The sequence below is a fragment of the Capsicum annuum genome, chromosome 4, assembly GCF_002878395.1.
Source record: "Capsicum annuum cultivar UCD-10X-F1 chromosome 4, UCD10Xv1.1, whole genome shotgun sequence".
NCBI classification, from domain to species: domain Eukaryota; kingdom Viridiplantae; phylum Streptophyta; class Magnoliopsida; order Solanales; family Solanaceae; genus Capsicum; species Capsicum annuum.
Genome location: NC_061114.1, coordinates 181,142,647 through 181,160,960, shown reverse-complemented (window position 1 = coordinate 181,160,960; position 18,314 = coordinate 181,142,647). Strand labels below are relative to the sequence as shown.

The window sequence follows — 18,314 nt, the reverse complement described above, 5'->3', positions numbered from 1 at the left end:
TGTAGTTCGAAACATCGTGTGGCATCTCGGGAACTGAATTTTGGGGTGTTACAATTACTTCTTTGAGTTTCGTATTTCTTTCTCTTTCTGTGCATTTTTTCGCTATTGAATATCTGAAAACTATAAAATAAGCCATCTAGATTTACCAACCAAATCTTTTTGCTAGATTTTGGATGAGAAAGGTAAGAAAAATCTTGTAGGCAGATTTAGTTGACTTTGGATGGGACTTGGCAAAGACAAACAGTAGAGAAAACCCTTGTAAATGACAACATTCAGTATGACCATTATAACTGACTTTAACACTGTTCAAGGATTTTGGTAGAACCTAGGTGACGTTACCAATATCAAGACCTAGTAAGTGGATCAGCGTGTAGGTTGCGGAAAGGGTCAAGCAATTTATTTCTCATTTAATTGTCCAACAAAAATCCTAGCCTATTTAAATATGTATCCTCTTTTCTTTGTAATTTTGTTCTTCTTTTATCATACGGAGTTTTCTTAACAACTTTCCAAACGCCTCTTACACACAAAACAATGTCTACCTCAAATAATGAAAATAATTGTGTGGTGTGAAGAAGAAGATGCTATCACACTATTTAGGAGATTGAGCTGCTGAAAGATGAGGTGATGGACCTTAATCAGTATGTAGAACAGCTTAAGCGAGATCTGTGGGAGTTGAGGTATCGATTCCACACCTACATACGAGAGGTTAACTACGAGAAGATTGAAGAAGGTGGTGAGGCTGTTGAGGATATTGATCCCCCTGCTTAGGTTGTTGGTTATTTATTTTCTTTTTTGGTCTCTTTAATTAAAGTTTTTTTCCCGTTGTATGTTTGTTCTCCCATTTTCAGTTAACGAGTGAATGTCTTCTTTTCATATTACACTTTATTTAACTTTATGCAAACAATGGAACACACAAGTTAATTAAAGGACTAACGATTCATACAAATTATCGAATATTTTAGATACAAATCGTAAATTATGTGTTGAACACATTTAACATTGATTAGATTTAACTGAAGAAAATTATAAAAAAAATACAATCCAAAAAATAAATGTCTTTTCTACACTTGGATAATGAACGACAACCATTCAAATGATATGCGGCCAACAAAAACTCACTCCAAAATGAGCACTGAAACAAAATAGTATGAACATTCTGTTTGATGCTTCAATTGAATCTATTAATGTCCAAATCTTTAACTCTACATGTCCTGTTGTCCAAGTTATTAAACATGACCGTACGTTGGATGGCTTAACAAATATATTGATGAATGCATTCTCACCTAATAGTCTTCCCAAATTGAACTAGGGTATAACAATTAGCTTCAAATTATACTTGAACATGAGAGGAGAAAATTCAAAATGGAGCAATTGTGTGCTAATTAACTATGTACTTAATATAAGTGCTACTTCATTCTGCAACGATTTGTTAGATAAAAGCACTAATTATCCATGCTAGCATTCACTAAAATAATCACATAATGTATTGTAGAGATGTCACTTCGCATGGACAATTTTAATTTTTACTTTGTGATAAATTTAATGAAACCACAAACGTTTACAAATTTTACAATACGTTTACGCATGTCTATGCTTCCATTCACTAAGTGAAAATGGTGAATACAAGGATTCGACAAACTTTGATGGGTGGAACAATGTCAATACGCATCACACAACAATATTGATAGCAACCCTTGCAACAATTTCAAAAGTTAACACTAAAAATATTACACAATTATTTTGAACCTAATAGTCAATATTGTTAAAAATGAGTGGAAAATAATAAATTGCGTATGAATGTATTAAATTAATAAAGCCGATGAGGATATTATTTGTGGCATAATCCTAACTTGTACATTTATGCTTTTAACAAACTTTTTTTTCTAAGTAGATTTTTTTTCTTCATATTAACAAAAACTTCACCTCAATCCTAATTTGTATTTCAGGCCCAACAAATAGCCCATGAAAAATTACATATGCACATAACATTGAGCCTAAAATGAGGACAATTTTAACAATCTTCTTAGATGAATTGAGCCCAAATTTAAGGATCTCAAAATCGGATAACATGAAATAGACTCAAAGAATAGTTTCCACATTCTTCTTCAACAAAACCTAATATACTATACAAAATAAAACAAAATCGGATAAGGGAAATAATAGGGAAAGATAAAGTATCAAGTGGAAGGAGATAGTGGAGACAAGAAAAGACAATGTGGGGATCCGTTTTTTTAGAAAATCGGATGATTTTCAATTGGGAATCATAATTTGAGTAGAAAAAAAAATGTGAAATGACATTATCACCCTCCATTGTCACTTTAATTATGATAAAACTGATCAAAAAATTAAATTTGAGTCCTTTGAATCAGAAGTCCTCAAGTCAAATATAATTTCTGTTTAATATAATCTACAAGTGATAAGTGAAAGATGATGTGTATGGAGATCTTACTATAATCTGCTACTAAAATAAAACATTTCAAAAAGCATGCAAAAAAGGAAATACAGTAACTGGGAATCAAAATTATTTTAGAGAAAAAAAAAAGAAAATCATCTAGGACTAGATACCCATTTATGTAATTTCAAGTGGAATATTCCACGTCACTATTTCAGAACCCTATCCACTGCACCTCTCTCACACACTATACACACAGAGTCACACACAGTATGTTCAAGTCTTTTTTAAAAAAGTCTTTATCCCAAAAACTTTCCCCTCTCTCTCTCTAACCAACTATTCTGACATTCTTCAAAACACTTCTTCCCTTTTTCTCCCATTTCAGACAATATACAGCAAGTATAAAAAAATAGTAAAAAAAAAAATCATACTATTCAACTTCTTCTCTGCTATTTCTCATTTCACACAATACAGAGAAGAAGAGAAGTTCTCCGTTCATTTTCCGTCCTCTCGCCGGTCTCCGGCGACTTCTTGATTACTGTGGAAATGGATTTGGTGGAAGGCGTAGGAGAGAGTTCGTCACCGCCGAGGAGTTTTGGGAGCTGTGCAGTAGTGTATGATATAAAAAACGATGTGTATAACCGTCTTGTTGAAACTGGAAATGCGGAAGCCGTTAACAATCCAGAGCTGCTTCGTGAACAGTTGGATTCTCACTTCGCTCGCTTGCCTGCTAGGTGAAATCTTCTCATTTTCTTTTACTTGCTCCGTTAATTTTGTGCGCAATTCCATCTGTTTTTCTGGAATTATTTTGAATTTGTATGCTCAGTTACATCTATTTTCTTGACTTATTTTGAATTTTGTGCACAATTTTATCTACTTTTCGGAGTTATTTTAAATTTTGTGCTCAATTCCATCTGTTTTCTGGATTTTTTTTTTAAATTTTGTGCTCACTTCGCTTGCTTGCCTGCTAGGTTGAATTTTCTTTATCACTGCCGTATTAGTTACTCTTAACATCTTTTTTTTTTCTGCCAAAAGATTTTTTTGGTTTACTTGTTTTGTCAATGTGCGATTTCTTAAGCTGAATTTTGGGCGCAATTTCATCTGTTTTCTGGAGTTTCTTTGTATTTTTACCCTCGAGAGAGTCCTTAACTTCGTTCAAAGAAACTTATATTCTCACTTCGCTCGCTTGCCTGCTATCTGTCACTGCCTTAATAAGATATTTTCCATTACTTGTTCCGTCAATGTGCTATTTCTTATGTTAAATTTGTGCTTAATTCCATCTGTTTTCAGGAGTTTTCTTTGAAATTTATGCCTAATTCCATCTGTTTTCTGGAGTTTTTTTTTTTTTTTTTGAAAATTTTGCCGGCGGTTTTCTGGAGTTTCTTTTTTGTTTCTTTTTAATTTTTTCCTGGAGAGTCTTTAACTTCGTTGTCGTAGTTGATGTGTAGAGAGATAGAAAAATTTTCTATCGAAAAAGTGTATATTGTACAAATTTGAGTGTCTTTGAACCGAAGTGTTTTTCTATCTCTATTTTTGGCTGGGAATGGGGGTATTGTATGGTGATTCTAAAAACCATTACTATTAGGTTTTGTTTAGTTTGAATAATTCACTATTTATGATAATTGATTAAAGTGGTCAATAAAGTTAGCTCTATTTAAAGCTAAATGCTGGTGGTGATTATTAAAGTTAACTTGATTAGGAAAGTCAGATTATAGCAAATGTTTTAACCAACCCTAAAGGTTTTGGTTCAACGTTAAAGGTAGTCAACGCATGATTTTTTGTAAGGTTGAAATGCATTTTTTCTTGGTTGTTAAAAGGAAAAAAAAGAACTAATTCAGATCAGATAAGGCTTTTATAATATAATGGTGGTGACAAAAAGATTTGTTTCTTGTGGATATAGTTATCTAATTTGGATATGGTGGTGGTTGTGTTAGCTTGTCAGTATATGAGCATATTATACTTTAAAAAAGTTTTAACAGGTAGCATATGAATATGTGATGTTTTTGGATCTTTTACTAAGAATTTGTGTTTTATGGTGGATTTACTCTTCTAGAATGTGTGTTTTATGGTGGATTTACAATATGTAAGGTTATTTAGTGCTACCCACTATTTAACAGTATCTTTGATGCTTCAGTTATGGGTTGGATATTAATGTGGATAAAGCAGAAGATGTGTTGTTGCATCAGAAGATTCTTGCTCGAGCAAAAGATCCCGATAACCGGCCTGTTTATCATGTCCGATTTTTAGAGGTACTAACTCCATTGATCACATAGCTGCAAGTCCACTACCACCTCAATGTCATCTGATATTGCTGGCGGATCCTGTGCTGTTTAATCCTTTAATTTTCCTAAATGCTGTAGTTGCTTTGGTAGCTTTTAAGTGCCTGCATTAGTCATTGTCAGTTTCTTTCTCGCATGGAGCATTGTATCTCTCTTTTACTGATTGAATTGCTGTACGTGATGTTTCGGATGGTGAATGATTGTTGATAATCTACTATCTGATTAAATTATCTGTTATTTGATATCCTTATGCACCCTTGATTTTAAAATAAAATAAAATTCTTATGCACTCTTAAGATCACCTTTTTTTGGGTGGGTGGGATATGGTAAGTATCCACTAAGATCATTTTTCTTATTGATTTGTTCATTTCACTTGGTAGTTTTGTATAATAATTTGTTTCTTTTTTGGTTGGATTCTCCATTATTATTTCTCAACCATTACATATTCATCTCCATTTTATGGCTCTCTCTACTTCTCTTGAGGTAATGGTATGGTCTGTGTACACTCTACCCTCCCCAGACCGCACTAGGCGGGAATACACTGGGTATGTTGTTGTTGTGGGCTGCTTTAGTCACCAATTGAAGGAGACATACCTTTACTGCTGAATCTTTCCTTCTGTATTGCACTATTTTAGTTGATTTTATCCAATATAAAAGATAGATAAGGATACGTTGAGTCATTGTTCATATACCATCTGAATCAGGTATCTATTAGTGTAACTAATCTGACAAGATTGTAGTTTTGTCAATTGGATGTATATCACAGGCGATTCTTGCTCTTTGTGGATTACATTATGTTCCATTGAATTGAATAGTTCTATCTTGCAAACATTTACAGCCTCTCTAATTCTTTGGAGGTAGCGGTATGGACTGCGTACATTTTACCCTCCCCAGACCTCACTTTGTGGGAATACACTGGGTTTGTTGTTGTTGTTGTATCTCGTAAACTTTATACTCTTAATAGGAGTAATGGGCTTCCTCTAGAAGTCAGTTTCTTGTTTGATGTAATGTCTATTCATTATAACCTTATTCATTTGCCGTTGCTTGACAGAATTATTGGACTAGATTCGATGATGCTGAAGATCAGCATGACTTCAATGATTTTCCGACTCCAAAGACAGGTGGCAGCTTAAATGATGAAGGGATAAGGTGACTTTTATAAGTTTGACAACTTTTATGTGGTAATTTTCTTGACAAGTAACTTAGTTTTACCTAATGTTTAGACTAATATGCTTTACTTGCTTTCATCTGCCTACGTGCTGCTGCTTTACTAAATACAGGAAGGGTATGAATGACTTTGAAACTTTCTCTAAGCTTGAGGACCTAAATTTGGATGTTAGAAAGAATTTCAATGCGAAGGAGGAAATTCCAGCAGAAGATTCTAGCAGGAGGTAGTTTCGGGGCAAATTTTTTGTGATAATTTCTCCTCTCTATTTGTCTCCTTTCTTCTTTATTTTTGTTTTAAAATTTACTTTTTTAAGTATCAAAGCATCTAGAAAACCGGAGGATAATGAAGTATTACTGAAGTTTGTTCTGAATGTGAAAGTTCCTTTGAAAATTTTGGATATAATACTTGTTTAACTTGAACTAGTATTTGCAGTATTTCCAATTATTGCATGTAATGTAGAGCTAGCACAAATTTCATATATTGAACACTTCTGCATCCAAGATTATGTGAATGAGAAAATCGTGGTCTAAGGATTGAGAATTAATTGAGAAAATTGCGGCCAAAGAAATATGAGTGTGGTATTTAGAAAGTGAATTATGCTACAAAGAGGAGGGAGAGTTACTTCCTCTAGTGTGAAAGGTAACTCAAGCATTAAAAAGTTGAAGCAAGTGTGTAATTCCAAAACCACTTGTAGAATGACGGTAATCCATCTACTTTGTTGGCCACAATTTTCATCTCCTGTTTGGTTAAAGGCTTGCATGGAAACTAGATTCATCAGCATGACAGTTGAGCTTTCCACCATTCTGCTATGCATTTTCATTCAACTGTTGATTGGGTTAACTCGTTTATCATGATCATGAAGTTGTGTCTATTTGCGGGATGAAATATTTAAGCCACAGAAATGATCAATCGCCGATGCTCGTCAGCCTTTACAGAAAATATTTATGATTTTAGCCTTCTTTATGTTGTTTTCCAAGCTATCTCACTCTGCTTCTTCTACATTAGTCTTTTTTACAGACTTGGAGTTTTATAATGTCCATTACAGTTATGTTCTAATTGCGTCTGACTTCTAAATCATTTTGTATGTTTAATTGCTATTCTATTATTATTACAAGTCCAAATGATAGCTCTTAATGTTTCTGACATCTGAATCTCAAAAAGCAGATTGGAAGAATCCTACAATATATTCTGTAGTTGACCACCATTAGTTGTAGTGCAGGCATGACATTACACATATTCCAATTCATGAAGTTATCTTTTCCACTGTTGACAAGCCCAAGCTTCTTAGTCAGGTAACCATAAGAGTGGGTTCATGTGCTTAGAGTACTTCTTAATTTGAAGCTCTTTTTTAGTTTGTTGATTGCTCCTTGACGGTTTTTGTGTGATCTCTTTCTGTGTTTGATGTGAGTGGAATACTGAAGGGGAAGGTCTCTTATACAAGGGTTTGTACTTTGTAGCATGTTAATTCTATTAACCAACTACTATTGGTAGCTGATGGACTTTTGAAAGAAATAACCAAAGCAGGTCAAGTTTCATAAAATTCTAAAAGACATTTTTGCTGGATTCTCCTATTGTTTCAGTTCTCATCCATTATATGTTTATTCATATCTTTGGCTTGTGTTGTGGAAGACCTTTGTGCGTTCTCCTTCACAAATTAAAGGGCGAAAAGCATTATGTTGAAAAGATAATTAAGTAAAGAAAGTGAGTCTCTCTAAAATTTAAGCTTTCAGAGTCTCACACTTCAACATGATACCAGTGTCAGGATTCCATGTCATGTCATGCATGCTTATGTTAAATGGGCCTTGGTGTGCGTAGGGATGGGGTGGTTATAGATTGTCCCACATTGGTTGAGGAATAGGGTGTTGTTCTCTTATATGGTCTTTGACAATCCTTACCTCATGAGCTAACTTTTGTGGTTGAGTTAGGCCACCCAGTTTTAACACTTCAGTGCGGAATCTTTCCTTATGTTCAATAATTTTATAGTTTGATTCAATATAAAGACAGAGAAGTTCAATCATACCTAGTTTCTGGCTATTTTGGAAAATTTTACAGAACTCTTCCAAAGATTCAGCTTGTGTTTGTTTTTCATATTTTTATCTTCATGCTAAAAGTCTTCTTTGAATGCATATATCCTTGCGGTTTTGCATAATGTTATGTTAAGATCATGTGGTTCTAATTCCTTTTCTCTGAACGGATGTTCTTGAGAGGTCCTTTGGTTATAATTCTTTTTCCCTGATTAATGTTATGTCATGTTCTCTAACTGATTGCTTTTCTATTCTAGCTCTCGGCTTTACTTTCTGACATAGGGCTTAATATCCGAGAAGCTCATGTTTTCTCAACTACTGATGGGTACTCATTAGATGTATTTGTGGTGGAAGGATGGCCTGTTGAGGTATGCTTTGTGTTTCTCACCATTTTTAGTAGGTTTGATGTACAGATTCTAAAATCTTCTTTCATATAAGTGTTTCTATTACCAGTTTCATTTGTGGAGTTTTCTGGTGGGAATTCTTAATTTAATAGATTTCAGTTTCGTGGTTTAAAACTGAATGATTTAGGGGTTATATGATTATGCTCTTAATTTAGCCTCTCAATTTACTATTTCTATCCCTAAGTTTATAACTATGCTGTATAATATCGGCGTTTTGGTTAATTATCATGAGATAGGAAAAACTTTCTTTTTGAAAAATAAAAATATTTCTACACGCACACGAGGAAAAGCTTCTATTAAGTATGCTGTATAATGTCTTTGCCTTTTGGTATTATCATGAGATGTGAAAATCATTCTTTATAAAAAAATAACAATATATCTACACGGACATGAGGAAAACCTTCCATTTGGTCAACATAAGGTAGTGTAAACCTCAGTGGAAGTGAGCACTGTGATTATATTTCTTGCATGACAGGTGTCTGTGCTGTCTGCAAAAGTTGTTGACTTTGCCATGTTATGGTCAGGATACAAAGGCTTTGCATGAAGAACTGGGGAAAGCAATTGCCAGAAGTGAGGTGATTCTTTTTTGATTTCTTCTTGTTGTGATGTTATTTGTTTAACTCTTTAAGGTTGCGCTGTGGAGTTCCTTTGAGTAATCAGTTTTGGGGTTGCTCGTTGCTACTCAGTTCTCTAAGAATAATAATCATCTGAACTTACCCAAAAAAAAAAGGATGGTAATCATTTTTCTAGACCATAACCTTACTTGATAAATGCAAATTAAGAATTTGCATGGGGTGGAGGGAGTTTGGTTTATGGTTCAGGCACATTTTCTATTATCCGTACAAGTTCCATACCTCAAGGCCATGCTGGGGCCTTTTCAATCTTGGTTTTAATCTTCCTTTTAGATGATCTAAGAGAAAGGCTAGAGATTCCCACGTTGTTGCAATATTAAAGCTTGTGGGAAGAGTCTTAGCTCCCACGGTTCTCAAGGAAAATATTTTTGCAAAGGGGGTAGGCCATCAGTACCTAGACATACTTCCTATATGGCATCATATTATAGCTGCTATATTCTTGACATTTCTAGTTGACCATCATCAATTTACTTCAACTGTGTGTACTGTTTATTATAACCAGTCTTTCTTCATCGAAAAAGCAGAATCTACTTCATTATTGTGTTATTAAAGCTCATTAGTGTCATGTAATTTACTCCCTCTGTTTTAGAAAGAGTGACCTATTTTGACTTGGCATGAAGTTTAAGAAAATAAGGAAGATTTTTAACTCTTGTGGTCTTAAATTAAAATTATGTCAAATGTACCAAAATGCCCTTTCATCTTCTGTTCTTAAACATGCCATGTGGAAAGTTGTAATTAAAGTATTGCCAAAAATAGAAAGGTCATTCTTTTTGAAACAGAGTAAAAAGGAAAGTAGATCATTCTTTTTTAAACGGAGTACTTAACAAGTTGTAATGATCATTATGCTGGATAACACAGGGGACGTGGTCTGGTTCGTCTCATTCAAAGTCAGCTATTGAAAAACCTATTGTCGCCCGATCAAAACCCGAGGACTGGGAAATTGATAGAAGATTACTGAAGACTGGAGAAAGAATTGCATCAGGATCTTGTGGTGATTTGTGAGTTTATGATTGTATTCCTCAAGTTGTTTTGCATGAATTCGGGCTCCCAACTTTCTGAGACCTTGTCTTCTAAATGTTTATTCATATGAAGGTATCATGGGATGTATCTTGGTATGGATGTTGCAATCAAGGTCCTTAGATCTGAGCATTTGAATGACACATTGGAAGATGAGTTCACCCAAGAAATAGCAATTTTGAGGTGAGTGGTGTAGCTCGTATGTCTGATGAAGCTTATTAGTCCAGGGGATGAGATGGAAGTTACTGGGTTGCTTCATACTTCTCATATATATTGTGTTGTCTACTGGAGGGATTATATTAACTTGTAGACGAACTTGAATTTGATTCCAGGATGAATACTTTTTTGGTAAGAGATCAAGGGTGCCGGAGTATTCCTTATTGCTTGTAAATCAAGAAAAAGATTCCAAAGATTTATATGTTGGATACAGGAACCTCTTTATGTGTTTATTCTGATACTAGGTGATCTTGTAAGCACTGAGTTAGACAACATGACTTTTGTCTGTCATGTGAACTTTATGACGACAAAAGAAAGATAGTGATTAGCGTATGCATCAATTATTTAAGACCTTTTTTTCTTTTAACAGCATAGTATTAACATGTTATAATTGGTAAAAATACGTGTCTTGTAGATGGCATGTTCATTTATTAGTATATATACACACAACATCTTCAATGCAGCTTTATGCGTGTTTGTAGTTTATCCATCAAACGAAAAGCAGGCACATATAACCATGCTCATCAATGTGGTCCACCTGTCAGATCTTCTCCACAATCTTACAATTTGATCTTATTTCATACAGGCAAGTCCAGCACAGAAATGTTGTTCGTTTCATTGGTGCATGCACAAATTCACCTCATTTGTGCATAATTACAGGTATGATTCTTGCTGGGACAAAAGTTGCATGGTTTCTTCGAGACTGTCATCATAATTATTTCATGGCTTTCTGGCTGTCTTTATCTGTAGAATCGAAGTTGCACATTATCCGCTGGCTGGTAGTAAACTGAAGAGTGTGTTTGGTTGTTCGATGCTACAATGTTTCCTGTACCTTATTCTTTCATTTTATTGCACCATATAGTTATTATTGTTATGCAATTTAGTTCTAGAGAATTCCTAATTATGCTGAAAGATAAATTGCACACTCAGTGATGAACTGAAATTATCCCAAATAAAATGGATTATATAGAGGATTCATATTGCCACCCCAACTGGAATGGTTAATTGATTGATCAATGGACTGATTGCTTTCGAGTGTTTTTGCAAACAATAGAATGTGATTCCATGCATGTATTTCTTGTCACCTCTTTTAAGCTATCAATGCCAGGTAGTGTGTTCATAGTGCTCAAATTTAGAAATATTCACATACTGTGGACGGCCTCTTTTCAAAGATACAAGTGGACTGGACTTGAGTCAGCTGATGAAACTAATAATTATTACTTCCTCCATTTAAATTTTGTCTCGACAAGGAGTTTAAGAAAGTAAACAAGATTTTTGAATCTTGAATGTAGAATGTACCAAAATGTCCTTCAATTTTGTTGTCTTGAACAGGCCATGTGGAAAGTTGAAATTAAAGAGTTGCCAAAAAGGAAAGAGCATTCTTTTTGAATCGGACTAAAGCGAAAAGTAAAACAAACAAATTGAAACAAAGGGAGTGACTTATTCTTGTGTTTTTTGAGGAACTTATTCTTGTGTTAATGCTGGTCATTTGTTTAGAATACATGCCTGGAGGGAGTTTGTACGAGTACCTGCATAAAAACCATGTCGTATTAACGCTCTCGCAATTGCTAAGCTTTGCAATTGATGTCTGCAAAGGAATGGAGTACTTGCATCAAAATAACGTTATTCACAGGGATCTGAAGACGGCAAATCTACTTATGGATTCAAACAATGTAAGTTTCTCAAAACATGAAGTAATTCCATCCTTAGTCTTGTTGCAACTTGGCTTTGTGAGTACCGAGTCTTTTTCCTTTGGTCACAAATCAGTCTTTATCCGTTATTCTTCAACATTTCTTCAGTTTCTACTTTTTGAAGAACTGCTATGTTCAGTGCTTACTCTATTGGACTGGAGGTTTCCTATAACTGGTACGATGTCGGAATGGGATTGGTTGAATTGTAATAGCTCGAAAAGGAATGTTATACATTATTTTATTTATATTTTTCGTGACAAGGAATTCATAATGTTATTATTGAGGGAACAGCAAGATTCTCACTTGACTGTAAAAATGAAAGCTTTGAATTACAATGGATCTTCACATCTATTATGTATTCTTGTGATTAATCCTTGCACGTACTTGTTTTTCCTCTTTTTAAGTGCTCATTATTTGAATGTGCACCTGTTCTATTTTCTCTAGTTTTGCATTACCTACACCATGCTTATTTTGATTGACTTTGTAATCTGTGATAAGGTTGTTAAAGTGGCAGATTTTGGTGTTGCTCGGTTCCTAAATAATGGAGGTGTCATGACAGCTGAGACTGGAACATATAGATGGATGGCCCCTGAGGTCTGACTATCTTCTTTTCTGAATGTGTCAATTGTTTGATTGAGATCAGATATGTCTGGACCCTGATAAATCAGTTATATATACAAGTAATTTTGTTGTGGATGGAACACACTTGAGTTTGGGCAGTCAAATATAAAGACTTTTTGATAAGGCAAATATAAGGACTTGCTAGCTTGTCATGCTGCTGGAATCTATTTGCATCTATTTTTGGGTGGAAAAAGGAATGATTCATATATGCTGATTTTGATAATAATTCCTAGCGCTCTAGCTTGGATAACCATTTGAAACTTCTCATCCTTTGCAGTTCATAGTTGATTATGCTCCAAGATCCCTCTTGTTTTCTGAATTCATTGATTCTCACTTTTATATTGAATGTTTAACACTTCTACGACTGTATTAGTCAAGTTGTTTTCTGGTCCTATCTGTTTATATTTGTTGCATAGCATAACATAGCATAACATGTATAACAAACAATTAAAAAATGACATGGTTGTGCAAGGGTGGTTGAGACACTTGGGAAGTCTTCTCATTGGTACCAATGCTCCTTTGTCATGCAGCTGTTACGGCTTATTACCATGCTCAAAAATATGTAATAGTGTTTCCTCAAAGTTAGGGGGACACCCTCAGAAAAACTTCTTAAAATATTTTTGCTTAGTTTACGAGGGGGATGGGGTTCTTCTAGTTCTGATCTGTATTTTTCTGAAGCTGCTTATAGCAAAATTTCTTTGATTGGTTATTCAGAGTTTTATAATAATATGGTTTTCACAGATGTGGTATTACTACAGTAGTGCGCAAGATTTTGCTTGTAGTTCCATGCTAGGATGGATAGAGGAGCCTATGTGCTTTCTTTGTTATGCTCTCCACCCTGTTGATAAATAATTAATATCAAGGGCACCATAGCTATCTTATGCTGCTCAAAAATTGGTCTATTAAACTTCTCTTTTCCTTCTAGGTTATCAATCATCAACCCTACGATCAGAAAGCGGATGTGTTTAGTTTTGCCATTGTTCTTTGGGAGCTTTTAACAGCAAAGGTATAGACTAGTCATGAGAAAGGTCACATGATCGTGTCCTAAGGTTGAGTGAGTTTGTTCTCCTCCTCCTTTGATTTGTGTACCTTTTGATGTTACAGGTTCCATATGATACCATGACTCCACTGCAAGCTGCACTAGGAGTGAGACAGGTCTGTACCTCAAACTGCTATTAACAAGTGGAGCATGCCGTGAATCATATTTTCCTTTTAAGCGAGCTAGTCTATGTTGTTTTAGGCATCTAAAGCTTTCACATTTTGGGAGTGGAAGGATTCCTTGCATATTTGTGCTGTAAAACTTGGATGGATATGAAGTTTCTGAGTGCTGTACGGTTGGTTAATGTTAGTTTCATCCTACCTGTGTTTTATGAACATGCTAACTGTGTTTTACGAACCTTTAAACACAAGTGAGATTCCTTTTATCTAAATGCTAGTGCACATAGCTAGATGCTTCCATCTTGTGTAAAGGTTTTAGTCTTTCTAACAGTTCTAAGTTGTTGGATCTCTCGAGTGGATGTGTGCATAGTTAGAGTTAGATGATGTGCATGAGCTAAAAACCGATGCGTGCAATGTCTAATATTATGTGCATAATTGCTTATAAATCCGTTACATAAATGGACACTTTAGGAAGGAATACTTGTGTGTCCCATGCCATCGGTTGTATTTCATTCTTACTTATTTCTGAGTTGTCCCAATTTATGTTATGTCTCCTAGGGTCTCCGACCCGAGCTTCCAGAAAATGCACACCCGAGGCTGTTAGACTTGATGCAGAGATGTTGGGTGGCCATCCCAAGTGATAGACCCAGCTTCCTTGAGATACAAGTTGAGCTTGAACAACTCTTACAGGAAATTCAGGTAAAAAAATGTCTATATGCCTGATATTTTGATACGATATGCCTTAATTAAAATAAGATTTCTATGATCTGAATATGATTTCTATGATGTGTGTTATTCCACTAAAATCCTGTAATGATTTCTGCGATGTGTGTCTCACAGGATATCGTAGAGGCACCAAATGGAGCTGAGTGATGTGCTACATATATTGGACTAACGACATACTTCCTAACAGTAACAACTGAGAGGATTTTATTTTACCCAGGTCATATATACGCAGACCGGTACTTTTTTTGGCGAGATCTATGTCGCACGCAAAAGATAAAGAGTGTAGTGCCTATTGGTCATTTTGGAGTTGAGAGTAAAGGTGAATCATTTTGTGATAAACACGTAACGTCAAAAGTACCACCAACGTTCTTGTAAAATCTTTCCTTTTTTTCTCTCTGAGGGGAATGTAATGCCTTCTTTTTGGGGTGGGGGATGAGGAGTTTGATTGAGAATTTCAAGTGTACTAGCATTTTTGAATTTTGCTTTACGAGTTTGCGGTTCAGATCACTTTGTTGCCTGTTACTTTCTGTCAGAATATATAATATTTCCGGACATACTAGGAGTGTTTATTTCATTGAAGTACTAATTTAACATTGGTTTTCATAGGAAGAAAATTAATCATAAACTGACGAGTAGCACTAAAGAGAATAATAAACAATATTCACCTCAATATTATCAGTAAATGTACTAAACTACTATTGTAATGTAATTATTATAATGTATGCGTAATATTTTTTGGGGGTTCATGCCTATGTTGCCGTATGAGTGGGAATAGAGGCAGGGGGAGAAAATGATGACTTGTCCCCTTAACAACCTTACTCTGGGTAACTGCCATTTCCCTCTATCCCTCTTTTTTACGGCACAAATGTAAACCGTTCTTTACCTCTATCCCCTCTTTCTTACAGCACCAATTAAACCGTATTCTTTTATCAACTGTTTTACATGAGGTAAACTAGTTCATTCTAACCCACCTTTTCTCGACATTATTCAGAGAAATGGACAACACTTACTGCACTACTACTACAACATCAAGTTTTCTTCAACCCCTTATTCTACAAAGCCAAGTAATTGGTGGTTATCATCTTCTGGATCAAAGACACCATGATGAAGAAAAGGCTGAAACATCAAAACGATTCACCATGTTCGACACAAATGTCAGGCACAAACCTCGTCAAAATCCCCGAAAGAAAAGAACCAAATTGTTAAGGATTAATGATAATAACTCCCTTAGAATCATTAGTTCTCCTAGTACATCCGGTGTTAGTAGTAAAAGTTTAATTATTACTAAGCCTAAATGTGCCACGCAACCACCAGACCCTAATGCACCAAAAATTACTAAGCCATGTACTGAATGTGGCAAAAAATTTTGGTCATGGAAAGCACTTTTTGGTCACATGCGTTGTCACCCTGAACGCCAATGGCGTGGGATTAACCCTTCTCCCAATTTAAAACGCCAATTTCGTTCTTCATTTTCCCAACAATCCCCCAATTCCTTTTCAGTAGCAGACGAGGATCATGAAATTGCGCAGTGCTTATTGCTGTTGGCGAATGGAACTAATGCTGATCGTCTCGAGAACATCGAAGATCACTTGGTTATGGACGAAGGAGTTGAAGGAAAGGGTGTAAATGAATCAGGGACGCTTTCTTCAGGAATGAACTATAACTGCTGTAAATTTGATTGTTCAAGTTGCAAGAAAGTATTTGGTTCACACCAGGCATTAGGTGGACATAGGGCTACTCACAAGAATATCAGGGGTTGTTTTGGAAATACAAGAACTATTGGGGAATGTAGCCAGCAAATAAGAGTATTAGAAGATGACAGCAAAATGGGAATCATGTGCTCCTTAGAGCGAAGGAGAGGCAGTGCCAATGAAGAAACAACAAGCAATGATGACAAAAGGTTGATGGTGTTGGGGCATAAATGTAGTATATGTTTGAGAGTTTTCTCAAGTGGTCAAGCTTTGGGAGGTCACAAAAGGTGTCACTGGGAAAAAGTCGAAGACGAAACAACAACAATAATAGCAGAGTCAGACTTAACACGAGCTGTCGTTGCCAATGCTAACCAAAATGTGCAGGGAAATAATATTGATAACAATTTGGATCTTAATATTCCTCCTGTTACAATCTCAGGAGGAGATCAAGATAATTCGTCAGCTGCCTATTCATTCATTTCAGGATTGGAATTGGACTTGAGATTGGGGCTTTAATGTAGTAGGAATTTATAATAACGAATAATGTAGGAAAGTTATTGTATTGTGCCTATACTGATATTAGTGTTTCATATGTTGCCTAGGAATATAGGCTTAAGTTTCAATGATATATTGTGCTGTATCATATATAGGGGTTTGTCTAACTTTTTAGAAGGTTTAATTCCTTTGATATGGCTCCAAAAATTAGGATATCTCACAACAGTATGTGTATGTATATATATGTAGTAATAATATTTAATGTGAAATAGCAGCAATGCAGCATTGTTTACATTTAAATGTTGTTGGAGTACTTAATTCAAATGTATATTTTGGTTTATTTCATTTGTTTAAGATAAAAATGATGCTGTTAATTTGTTCAAGTACACCAAATTGGGGAATTGGGACTTGGGAGAAGAAACAATCAAATAAAGGAGAATTTTATTTTCAGTTATCATCACAATTAATTGATTAAAAATATTAAATCGGAGAGGGTATGATTATGCAGACATTTTCTAATAGATCTTCGGCTTTAATAAGTATAATAGAGTAGAGTAGAAAGAAAAAAACGATCACAAAATAACAAGATGTACAAAGCAAATAAAGAGACATAATATGGTGGTAAGATACAATACTTCATTCTCCACCTCCAATCAAAAAAACTAAAATAGCAATAGTCCATCATATTTTCAACCTCTATTTCAATGAGTGTCTAGGATCTGTAACTTCAATACAATTACAAAAGAATGGTCAAGTAAAATATCTCTTCAAATTACGCTTTGAGCTTAAATTACACCTCAAAAGAAAAAAAATGGGTCAAATCTTATAAGAAGTCTTTGATTTTTCATTTCAATCTGATATGAAATCATTCTCATCAACACCTTTCATACATCTGAATCTGGATATTCTTTACTCCAATTTCACTTTCCGGCAGTATAACCATCATACAGTTCGGAGATCCCCATGAATCAATGAATTTGACTCTGATACCATATAAAATTTAAACTTTGGACATAATTCAACTACAAAAACTAACCCAAAGAGAAAAATTGTTCGACCCTTATCAATAGCCCAAAATTCTCTCAGGAGTAAATAAAAAGTTAAAGATAAATAAATTGTAATTTTTTCTAGTTTCTTTTTTTCCTTCAAGAAGAACATGTGTCGATACAGAGTAGTATTAATAATTAGTTAAGAAAAAATAATTACTCCTTCTATTTTAATTTATTTACCAGATTTTTACTGAACACATATTTAAGAATGTTTTTTCTTGAATCTATAATCTTAAACTAAAGACATAAATAGAATGTACTAAAATGTCTCTTAATTATGTCATGAGAAAAGTTAGAATTGAAAAGTTGTCAAAAATGAAAAGAAATATTCTTTTGAAAATATATTAAAAAATAAATAAAAATGGAAGAAATAAATTATACCGGTGAGAGACATATCGACTTTTCTTAGGATAAAACTGAACAACATATTATATTTAAAGTTTTCAAAGTATTTCAGTCGTCCATTTCACTTTCAAGATTGGTTGAACATTCATAATGAACGAATCCCCAATGGCCAAGCGTGCTAAAGACACTTTATATGCACTTTGATGCAAGTGTCTGTACACAAAATAAAAAATAAAAATTAGCTGATACTATTCTGAATATCATACATTGTTATGAGTGATCAAATTTTATTTACTTATTTGGTGATATAGAAATAATACATTGTTATTATTCTGAAAATCATACATAGTCGATTATCTGTATATAAAAATTTCAATTGAAGATAAGATGAATTTTAAACTTTACT

General features: G+C 34.5%; 2 protein-coding genes across 3 annotated transcripts; both read left to right on the top strand.

Annotated features, from left to right (window-relative positions):
* Positions 1–2,702: 2,702 nt before the first annotated feature.
* Positions 2,703–14,835, top strand: LOC107867679 (serine/threonine-protein kinase STY46). Of its 2 annotated transcripts, none has more exons than XM_016714027.2 (16): positions 2,703–3,126; positions 4,527–4,641; positions 5,723–5,820; positions 5,952–6,062; positions 7,059–7,131; positions 8,121–8,231; positions 8,792–8,842; positions 9,758–9,897; positions 9,992–10,099; positions 10,719–10,792; positions 11,630–11,805; positions 12,322–12,417; positions 13,370–13,450; positions 13,549–13,599; positions 14,161–14,301; positions 14,443–14,835. In XM_016714027.2, exons 1-16 carry the CDS (start codon positions 2,939–2,941, stop codon positions 14,473–14,475), a joined length of 1,647 nt encoding a protein of 548 aa, XP_016569513.2. In that variant the 5' UTR covers positions 2,703–2,938; the 3' UTR covers positions 14,476–14,835. The 2 variants fall into 2 exon arrangements, with proteins under 2 accessions (XP_016569513.2, XP_016569514.2); XM_016714028.2 differs by lacking the exon at positions 14,443–14,835 and adding an exon at positions 13,685–13,788.
* A 152-nt stretch (positions 14,836–14,987) lies between these two features.
* On the top strand, positions 14,988–16,785 carry LOC107869614 (zinc finger protein ZAT2-like). The gene has a single exon (XM_016716117.2). The coding sequence runs from the start codon at positions 15,324–15,326 to the stop codon at positions 16,533–16,535; it is 1,212 nt and encodes a 403-aa protein (XP_016571603.2). The 5' UTR covers positions 14,988–15,323; the 3' UTR covers positions 16,536–16,785.
* Positions 16,786–18,314: the final 1,529 nt, after the last annotated feature.

Coding starts and splice junctions, on each gene's coding strand:
- LOC107867679 (XM_016714027.2), top strand. CDS start 2,939: ATGGATTTGGTGGAAGGCGTAGGAGAGAGTTCGTCACCGCCGAGGAGT. Junction 8,843..9,757: donor AAGCAATTGCCAGAAGTGAG/GTGATTCTTTTT, acceptor TGGATAACACAG/GGGACGTGGTCTGGTTCGTC. Junction 9,898..9,991: donor TCAGGATCTTGTGGTGATTT/GTGAGTTTATGA, acceptor ATTCATATGAAG/GTATCATGGGATGTATCTTG.
- LOC107869614 (XM_016716117.2), top strand. CDS start 15,324: ATGGACAACACTTACTGCACTACTACTACAACATCAAGTTTTCTTCAA.